A 10,478-nucleotide genomic window follows, 5' to 3' on the forward strand; every position below is an offset into this window, starting at 1 on the left:
GGCTTGCCTCCACAGGGGTCCTGAGGAAAAAAAAGGACAGGGTGATTGTACCTGTAAAGGTTTCTGCAGTTGGAAGGTGTACCATGTATTGGGACAGAGAGAGTTACTCAGCTGGGAAAAAGAAACTGTCATTAGATCCCATAACCTAATATTTTAATGCTTTTTAGAGCTGCATGACACAGAATGCATTGCCCCATTCAGAGCAGAAGACATCTGAAACATCCCTACAGGAGAAGGAGACCTAGGAAGAAGGTGGCTGCTGGATCTGTGGGTTGCCTTCCAATGATTCAAGATGTGAGTGGCAGGATTAGGTTACAAGCCTTCCCCTTCTTGGTGTAGGCAGAGTGTGCTGTCTTAGCTGGTGGGTGCCAGGTACCTACTTCACACTGTCCCTGATCTGAAAGGCATAGTGCACTCCGGGCCATGCAGCCCCACAATGGGTGATATTTTAGTGAGTGCAGCAGTGTAAAAGCAATTACTGAATACTTTAGATGGTTCTCTGAAGTTCAGTGTTTGGGCTTTATAAAATTCAACAATGCACAGGGAACAGAACAGATTACTACACTGGGTAAGGTCCATAAAAAAAGAAGCAAGACAAAAAAAAGCAGATTAAAGGAATGTGTTATCTAGGAAAAAACATTAGATACTACAGTACTTCTATTGCAAACACTTTGAGGCAGAGACAAGGCCGAAACATAATTTTTTCGGGTCCAGTACAAACTTGTAACATGGACCCCTCCCACACACATATCACAATCCCTCATCCCAGACATACAATTTTTTCCCCTATGGTAATGGGGGCTGCAGCCTGGGCTGAGTCCCCCAGTAAAGTGTACCCTTCCCCCCCCCGCCCATGTGGGGGCCCTGGACAGAGACCATCTCTATATGGACACAGGAACCCCAATACTGGATCAGAGCCAAAGTTCATCTAGTCCAGTATCCTGGATCTGGCAGTGGCTTCAGAGAAAGGTGCAAGAATGCCAGAGTAGGCAGATATGCGATAGTCTGCCCCCAACATCAGCCTCACCTGTCAGACTGAGTAATTAAGAAATTGGCTTAAACCATTTGGGTATGTTCGTACAGGGCCTGGCATGCTGGGGCCTTGATCAATGATTAGGGACACCAGACACTAGTGTAATACAAATCAGTAAGTGTTGCAAACTGATAGTACAGAGATTAGCCAGCTAAAAAGTCAAGGGTGGCACATCAGGTCAGTTGTAATACAAAGCACTCAAGGTCCTACGGCAAAAATGCAGGAGACAAAAAGAACCAGGGACTACTTCATTCCAATGACACTTCCTAGTGGTAAATAATCTCAGGCTTTATTTGTCTAGCAAGATTCAGTTCCAGAAATTCTGCCAGTGAAGTGCAATTCTATACAATAGTTACATTTTCTTAAAATAAGGTTCATTTTCTACTTCACACCAATAACAAACAACCATTCTTCAACGAAACATTTTAGGTATTATCAGTTTCCTTTGCAGACTTTGACTGTTGGATTTTTCCTCCGCACCAGCAGAACTATTTCCTCTAAACAAAGAGAGGGAAAGATGCCAGCTGACCTAGCCCAAAGGAAATGGGGAAACGGAGTTGATAAGACAGTGAATTTAAGAGGCCTGAAATCACGAAGTGCAAGACTCTGGCCCAGAAGCAGCCTATGGAATCATCTGTCCTGCATATAAAGTGAGGAATTTAAAACTAAAATACATTGTGCTTAGCCTTCTGTACCAGGGTTAACTGGCTATTATGCATACTAAGATAAAACTGCGTCTCTAAAATGAGCATTTGAGACAGGAAACTCCCATTAACTTACAGTGAAATCAGCTCGAGTGTGCACTCAGCCAAATCCCCATTGAAAAGCAAGCCAATGAATGGAGAATCTACACAAGGCTACTACCTATTTAATCTTTAAATCCTTTCCCTTTAGCAAAAAATATACAGAAGTACAAAAATGCTATTTTAAAATACTGGCCTTTACAAACTGGTACAAAGTTTTCCTGCTAAGAGAAAGAGCAAGTACACAGATAAAACTGCTCAGTTACAGGTTCTCTGGCTCCAATGACACCCAAGAACTCACTACCTTTAAATACAGCATATACCTAGAGCAGTAGCTTCAAAACAATGCATGAAGGAAAGAGGCCCAAGAACTATCTGGGCCATACAAGGAAATCAGTACGACTCCATTGGAGTGGTGCACCTAATGAAACACAGTCATCACTAAGATGTAGGGTTTTGATACCAAGTTATCCAAGCGTGTCCTACAGTGTGAGTAAGTAAACCAGCACCTCAAACAGAACATGTGCTGGTTAGCTCTAGTTATTTCCACTTCCAGAATCTGACGCAAGTTCCATCTACAGAGAATAAATTTGAGTGCCAATCTCTCCTAGAATGACTATGCGTAGAAATCCTACTAGTGAAAAGGGATAAGATCTCTTAACAGTGTGCTGCTACTGAGCAGAATGAGGGGCAAAGGGAGTTTCACTGAAACAGCATGTTTGTCCAGAAAAGACAAGAAACGGAGCAGAGCCCCATCAAGCAGTAGCAAAATTCAATCCCCAGCATCACACCAAGGCAATGACAGAGTCTGAAGTCTTCTTCATATCTCCACTAAAAGATGCATTTAAAACAGTTCCTTGATTTCTTCAGGCTTGAATTCTAAGAAATTTGTTGCAACAGCTAAATATCAGATCAATGTCAAGTTATAAGTGGGTGGGCACTCAGCACGTTTTGGGGCACGGACACACACACACTCAAATCCCTGCCCAAAAGATAAGCAGTGCAGCCATGTGAAACGCCACATGCTTTCAGACACCTCCTGTTCACTCCAAGTTTCCCCAAGGACAGCAGTGATCTCTCCACTTCCATTTAAAAAGTTACCTTGTGATCCTACCTACATGTACGTAATTCATAATGAAAGTCAGTCTCATGATCACTTCTCCAAGAGAAGTATTAGCTGACCCATGTGTCTTCAGAACATCCTCTTCTATTTGGTTACACTATTTAAAGTAGATGGGGTGGACACAGGTCGAGGGTCCTGGACAGCTGTGGAATTAGTGCCACAATCTACATAGTGATATGTTTCCAAGGAGCTCTGAGTCACGTGGCCAATGTATGAGATTTTCACTGATGTTCTGGAAGAAAAAGAAAAGAGATTCAGATCAGGTAGGACAAGTTATATTTAATTCACTTATTACATGAAAGGACAGTCTGGGAAGCAATGGGAGTGGTTCTGCTGTTTAGTAACCCCTTTCCCCCAAAAAACTGCATGCTATCTTGGGAACCTATCACTGGGGTATAGAGGTACCCAGATAAGGGATGTTTGTGGGACATTCTTTCCCCTCTATCAGAATTTGCTTAGGTGTGTATCAGATTTTCACATTTATGCAACTAAGCTTTAACTGTTCTGCATCCTTAAACAGCTCTTGTGGCCAGCTGTTTGCTGCAATTACACTCACCATACTTTTCAAGAGAGGCAGCCATCCACATCCAAGTGTGCCCCAGTTAAAGTGGGATCAAGTTTCCCATGCCAAAAGCCAAGACTGGCATAGCAATCACTGCTACAAACAAGGCATAAGGAACAGGCATATATAACCCTTCTTACTGCTGCTAATGGAATAGAGGAGAAAATATGCCCCTTTGACTATTAAAGGCCCATCCAACTTCCATATTACTCAGCTTTTCTTTGCCTGAAGCTAGGGCTCGTCCCTGCAGCCCTTACTCAGAGCTAGAGACTAGAGCCCCTAGATCACAGTGATGAAAATCTGTATTCTAGAGTCAAATATGGTGATGGATACTTAAAAGTTTCCTCAGATACAACCCTCTCCCACTTCTCCCATCAACTATCCTCTCCTACAGCCAATGACCTACACTTCACACAGCCTTTTCTCCTAGGAACTGGCCAGACCTCCTGGACACATGGAACTACTTTGGGATGCTTGCCAGAAGGAACTGGCATGGAATGCTACAGGTTTAAACGCACACAGTTAGCAACAGGGCTTGTCCCAAGCCCAAAAAAAAAGGAGGATTCTGCAGTTGGGTTTGTGACCCGCTCAGGTAAAACAGTCCATTTAAACCAAAATTTGAAAGTGGTAGTGCACATGAAGTTCAAAATGCAAGTATGGCAGATCTCAGTATAAGCCAAAAGGAAGCTGACATCTCAAGACATTGAATCCTGGTGACCAAATCTGCACATCTGAGAAGTACCACAACTAGCAAGCTACCACAATTAATGAAGGAACTGGAATGTCCAATATAACAGTAGCACAAGAGGTACTCAAATCTAAGACAAGGCTGTAAATTTGTCACCACAATTCCATTTCCAGTCATCAGATGCAGCAGAGCGTAAGAGGAATTACATACCTCATGAAGATCACTATATTATGCACCTTGACCTTGGGTAATGTACAAAAGAAACTGTAAAAGACCAACACAGAGAGATGTATTAGAAGAAAGATTAAAAACAGAGTTTGATCCATAACAAATTTTAGAAAGGTCCTGAAACGCCTTTTTTGCCTTGGGGCGGCTCTGACTGAATTGCCCAGAACATTTTTTTGTATTTGAAAACTGTGGTGCAGATGGCCTGTCAGGTCTGATTTTTTGACCAACAGGAACTCTTTAAATAAAATTGCCGGGCTCAGATCAGTTTAAGTAAATTCTTTGCGCAAATCACATGAACTGCAGAGATAAATGATAAATAATCCTTACTACACATAGGAGAAAGGTCCACCCATCTCGGATTTCACAGTAAAATTCACCTGGAAAGACAAGAGATGTTCAGCAAACAGCATAAAGAAGTGAGAGATGGAAGTGACTTTCACTATTAGACCAATTCAACCACTTCCTGTTCTTTCCCTACATTATGTTCTCCAGTGCTTTGTCCAGTCCAGCTATAAGAGAGACTAGTTGCAAGGTAATTCGCACAAAGTATCACTGAATTAGGAAACAGAGTAACATCACAGTTAAAATTGGTCCTGGGACAGGACCCAACAATGCTGTAAACTGAGTCTCTTGACTTGGTTATAGCTGTTTTGTAGATGAGGGTTAGTCAGTACAACTCAGGGTCAGGAAGATTCCCCTTCTAGCCTAAATTCTCCTTTGTTTAGTTTAATCCTATTACTTCTAGTTATACTCTAATTTGACCCTCTTAGACAATTTTCTCCTTCTTCATTCTCAGCATTCAGATATTTGTCAAACAACCTACCGCAAGTGACACTTAAACCAGTTTCTTTTAATTTTTCCTTCCCAAATCAGTCCTTTTCACCCCCAGAAGCATTTCTGTTGTTGTCTGGATTTCCTCCAGTTTGTCAGCATCTTTTTCCTGGAACTCAACAATACATTCCAGGTATAGTCTTACCAGAACTGAACTGAACAGAAAGGGATTACCTTGGAATCACGTTTCTTTAGAATAGTCCCAAAGGCTGCATTGCATTGGGGATCTTTTTGGCCATTGCTATATCACTGGACAAGCTCTAAGACTTGTAGATCTTAATATCACTGCTTTCCAATTACTTCTTGAATAAAACTGTCCAGAGTCACCTCATCCCATCCCACCTAACTTGTTAACTTTGGAAGAAACAGTTCAAGGTTCAGTCATTTTAAAATCACCATCAACTTTCCCAGTGTCTATTGAACATTTTCTTCTTTCACCTTCATTCCTATTAATTCATCCTGCTTTTTGGGGAAGAAGGGTGCTATGCTTGTTTTTTTCCTGTGAACCCAAACAAATTTTATTTTTGTCTAGTGCCACCCCAATTCTCTATTTCCACTAAGGCTGTTTTTAGCCTCATAAGGAACTGTTCAGAGATGTGAAACCTCACTGGCAATATCTCACAACTTGTATTTTAATGGAGCTGTGGGTCCACCTGGTTAGCGCACAAACCAGGAGAAGAGAAGGAGAGGAAAGTGCCTCTCTCTGCGCTGGTCCAGCTCATTAGCTGAAGAGCCTCAGCCAAACTCATCTAACTTTTTCAGTTGCAGCCATTTGGCTGAGTACTTTCAAAAGCCAGTATCACAAGCAGTAGGGGATGGTTCAATACTCTCTACAACTTATGCCCCAGCTCCTACTCAAGAAAGGCTGTAATACCAGTTTGTCGCTCAGCGGCTGGATGCGGGACACATTGGTAATCTGTTGGGTTCCAACCACAGTGTTCATGTACTGCACCTGGCTGGCTAGGCTGGCTACTGCGACTGAATAAAAATTGGAGTTTCTGATCCTCAAGGTGGTCTGTATTAAGAAAGAGAGAAGACATGTAAGCATCTAAGTCCTCCAGAGTTCAGCAGCAAATTCACAGAGAAAGTATTAGCCAGAGCTTTACCGTGATGGCAAGAATGACAATAGAGTTTTTCTGGTCGAACCAAACTTGAACCACTTTGATGCCCTCATCATCCACAAGGACCGAGTGTGGAAACAGGAAGAAAACCACCAGCCCTGAGATCAGAAGGCAGAGCAGCACAGACAGCAGTACATAGAGCTTCCTGCAACAGACACGAATATTTTACACACTTTGCCCTAAGACAGCACTTGTGATCGAAGAGTCTCAATTTACAAACATGAACTGATTTTAAAGGCTCCATGAAAGGTAGGAAGCATATTATCCCCATTTTACTTAGGAATGAACCAAGACACAGGGGCTAAGTGACCCACAGTCACACAGCAAGTATCTGAAGCAGCCAGAAAGAAACCACAGATCTAAGCTACTTGTACAGCCCTCATAACTGTAGTGAGTGAGCACCTAACAATCTTTAATGTATTTATCCTCACAGCACCATAGGGGTATCATCCCCATTTTACAGATGGAGGAGGGACAAAGATGCTAAGTGACTTGCCAAAGGTCAAATAGGAAGTATGGGCAGAGCAGAGAATGTACTCAGACCTCCCAAGTCTTAGGAAAGATGATCCAATGGTTAGGGCACTACCCTCTCTGTCACCAAGTCCTAGTTTGTTTGTTTAAAACCATTAGGCATTGTTTCCTCCCATACAATGAGACACAAGATCTCCAGCTGTTACTAATGATATTCCAGCTGTACAAAAACTTTAACACCCAGAAGAAAAGGGACTGAAAGAACAAAGGATTCCCTGAAAAAATATCATGTGCTGTACATTAACCCCTCCCCCAGCTATCAGACAATGCACCTGAGCTTTCCTGGGAAACATATCACAGATAATAAGTGGTACTCTTACATGAACAACATTAAAATTGGATAATGTGCCTGAACAGCTCAAATAAAGAACTGAGAACCCTTTAAACAGGCATTTTACCAGAAAGAAGGGGACTGAATATATTCAAAAAATGTAAAACACAGCATGCAGAATCATTTCCCCCCCTTTAATGTTTTCAGTCTGGCACTTCTGGTGGTGGTAAGACGAGCTTCTTTCAAGAATCAGTAAAGTGTTTGTTGGCATTATCTCAGATTAAACTAAAGCATGGAAGGGAACACAGAAAGGAACGCAGAGTGGGTATATTTAGTTGCTGAAGCACAATCAGTCAGTCGCCAAATGAGAAGCAGCCCCATTTATTCTTCATGAGAAAGATTACTGGACATGAGTCAGACTCTTTTACCCTGTACTTACGTTCTCTGAGGACGTAGCCTCTGGTCACTGTATGGTATTAAAGCCACCAACTCATTTACCTGTTCTGGAAGACAAAAGGAAAAAGCGGTCAATTCCACCCACTTGCAAAGTCACTATGTATTTTCCATGTGCTGAGCTGCCTAAAAACTGAGGGCATTCGAAATGACTAAAAGCTGCCAGGGGTTTCTGGGAATGCATTTTAATATCATGCTCCCCTAACATGAGAAGGAACATACTTTTCTAGACTGTAGTGGACAATACAAACATCACTGCTACCAGCTGGCAGGGTTTGGATAAACAATCTCATTGCTTCATTGCTTTAACAGTTGAACACCACCACGGGACATATGGACCACAATGTACCATCCATCCCAAGAAACCTCTTCTTTGTTGGTCCGGTGCCTTAAGATCCTCAAATACTATTAAAGAGTTTAGGTCTTGGGAAGTGAACCAGCCTTTGAAGAGGGAACTTGTTAGGAGAGATAGGATTAGTACAAACCAAATTCAGTGCACTTTTTTGTACACTAAAGAGTTCATTCAGTAACTTTTTCTATTCAACAGGAGAAACACTCCCAAACATTTAAGATTTATTACCGATCATCCACAGCCTGTTTTTTTAAATTATTTAAACTCTAAACTATCCACAAGTTCTCTATGTAGTCAAACAGTAGCAGAAAGAGAGAGAAACAAGCAAGAGATTTGGAAATCAAAGAGGGAAATTTTGAATTAGATCCTGAAAAGAATAGGAGTTTTATCTAAACAAGGAAGGTTTCTAACCAGTGTGTAAAATGCTTTGGGATTTAAGTTTCAATAGGGATAGGGTCACCTGTGGGAATGCAGCCAGTGCCTTGACAAGTTGGGCAGGTGATGCTGTCTCGACCTGTGAACTCAACATATGGAAACTTGGCAATGTCTTCCTCACGATCTCTGCTGTCTAGCAAGTCCTCATCATTCTCTCTCCTCTGCCTGGAGGCCACATTATCACTGAGAGAGAACAGAGACCCCATGGCAACAGATGAACAGTTGCTGCATGTCCTAGAACAAAAGTTGGCAAGAGCAAGGGTCATCATCAGACAGGATTTCCAGACCTGCCTGTCTGATCCCCGCCCTCCCGCACAGAGGAGCCAGCTGCTCTTCATCAAGCACATACACCCCCCTTTACTCCCCTTCCACACAGAGGGACAAAACCCTCCTTAAACACCCCCCCCCACAAAAGATGACCCTTCCACCTGGTCTCTCCCCCCCGCTGAGGCACCCACCGCTCTCACTCCAGCAAAATAGTCCCCCTCCCTTTCAAGAGAGGTACACCCCCCATCCACCCACAGGCACTTCTCCCACCAAAGAGAGCCACACCTCCCTCATGAGCACCTTGCCCCCAGACAAGACACCCATCCGCCAGCTCCGCTCCATCAATCCAGAACCCCCCAACCCTGGCCCCCAGAAACCCCCCACCACGCCCCTGACCCGCGAGGCCACACCCCCCACCACGCCCCGCCCCCCGAGGCCAGATACCACAACCCCACCACCACGCCCCGCCCCCCAGAGACCCCAACCCGGCTCCGCTCCCACAACGTCTCTCCACCAGGGCCGCAGGGACGACGAGGGACCCACCAGTTCTGCCTGCCTCGCCTCAGGCCCTTCACCCGCCCGCACCTCAGGGCTCCCCCACGGGCCTTCGCACTTGCTGAGGCTGTCTCACCCTGATAGGCCGGCCCGCCGGCGGCTCCCCGCACTGCGCATGCCCCCCGCCAGCTTGCGTCACTATATGACAGCGCTTCCGAAAGCGAGACGCGACGCGCGCAGTGGAAGGCGCGGCCAAAGAGAAGCCCCGCCCCTCCAGGGACCAGGCGGGGTAGCCATAGTGCGCCTGCGCTGAGTGCGACACGTTAGGGGGGGGGCGGGGACGGACTCTGAGGAAGACTCCGCCTCCCACTGACCCCGCCCGTTCCTCGCCACCCGTCCCAACCCCCGAGTCCCAACCCACAACTGCGCACGCGCGACAAGGAGGGCGGGGCCAAGAGAGAGGAAAAGGGTGGGCGAAATTTAGAGAAGGTTCCTCCCCTCTTTATCCTTCCCAGTGCGCATGCCCAAGTGCAGGAGGGAAGGAGAGGGCGAAACACTTATAGAAGACTCCGCCCTTAAAAAAATCTTGAGGGCCGCCACTCAGTACGCATGCGCTTCAGCCTATTTTTCCCCCCCCCCCCTCTCTCTCACTGCGCATGTTCCAAAATGGGATGACGACACGCATCCCCGCAGGGCCCATGTCATTGCGCATGTGCTAGCGCCTGTCCTGTCACCCTGTGGCCTTGGGTTATTCCTGCGCATGCGCCCAATGAGGAGCCGAGAATCCGAGCCAGCGGCGGGAGGGGGTGTGTCTGAGAGACAGCGCTTGGGTTGCAGACGTGCTCCCCCTGTCGCGTGGGAGGTGGCCGGTGCATGTTTCCATGCAGAGAAGCGCCCTGTCCGCTGCAGCCCACTTGTCCCAATGTGCCCCATGCTCGATGCAGAGTGCAGCCAGTCATGTCGTCGTTAGGTTCCAGGGTTAACACGGTGAGGGCGCTAGGACGCATGCTCGAGAGGACGGCGTGATCCTCCTCTGCTTTGCCCCCAGTCCATTGCTGACCCCACCCCTCCTGCCGCAGTCCTTTACACCCGTGCAAATGTTGGTTAGGGGGCGTTTTACCCCTCCATTGCACGAGTGCAAATGACTGGTCGAGGCGCAGAGGAGCGACGAAATGAGACCGTTTGCGGCCCCAAGTCTCTGTTGAACCGCATCTTGTGCAGTCATTTCACCTGTGTACAATGCTTCCTTTCCGATTCGGGCAGTGCCGAAGTGACTCTGGCCTAAGGTTGGCACCTGTCCCAGTTTTCCCAGGATAAACTCTTTCTTAAGGTAGTGGCCTGGGAA

At 45.7% G+C, this 10,478-nt stretch overlaps 1 protein-coding gene across 4 annotated transcripts; it reads right to left on the reverse strand.

Moving 5' to 3' along the window:
- Nucleotides 1-1,284: 1,284 nt before the first annotated feature.
- TMEM106C (transmembrane protein 106C) lies at nt 1,285-9,336 on the reverse strand. Of its 4 annotated transcripts, none has more exons than XM_067529628.1 (8): nt 9,270-9,336; nt 8,397-8,605; nt 7,571-7,634; nt 6,315-6,474; nt 6,083-6,223; nt 4,705-4,754; nt 4,360-4,413; nt 1,285-3,131 (listed from the first exon to the last, which is right to left on the reverse strand). In XM_067529628.1, exons 1-8 carry the CDS (start codon nt 9,308-9,310, stop codon nt 2,984-2,986), a joined length of 867 nt encoding a protein of 288 aa, XP_067385729.1. In that variant the 5' UTR covers nt 9,311-9,336; the 3' UTR covers nt 1,285-2,983. The 4 variants fall into 4 exon arrangements, with proteins under 4 accessions (XP_067385729.1, XP_067385730.1, XP_067385732.1 ...); XM_067529629.1 differs by having other exon boundaries at nt 9,182-9,318; XM_067529631.1 differs by lacking the exon at nt 9,270-9,336 and adding an exon at nt 9,224-9,241.
- Between the last annotated feature and the right edge of the window lie 1,142 nt (nt 9,337-10,478).

This window comes from Emydura macquarii, unplaced genomic scaffold (assembly GCF_026122565.2).
Source record: "Emydura macquarii macquarii isolate MOO-44397 ecotype Brisbane River unplaced genomic scaffold, CSIRO-AGI_Emac_v2 contig_2994, whole genome shotgun sequence".
NCBI lineage: Eukaryota > Metazoa > Chordata > Testudines > Chelidae > Emydura > Emydura macquarii.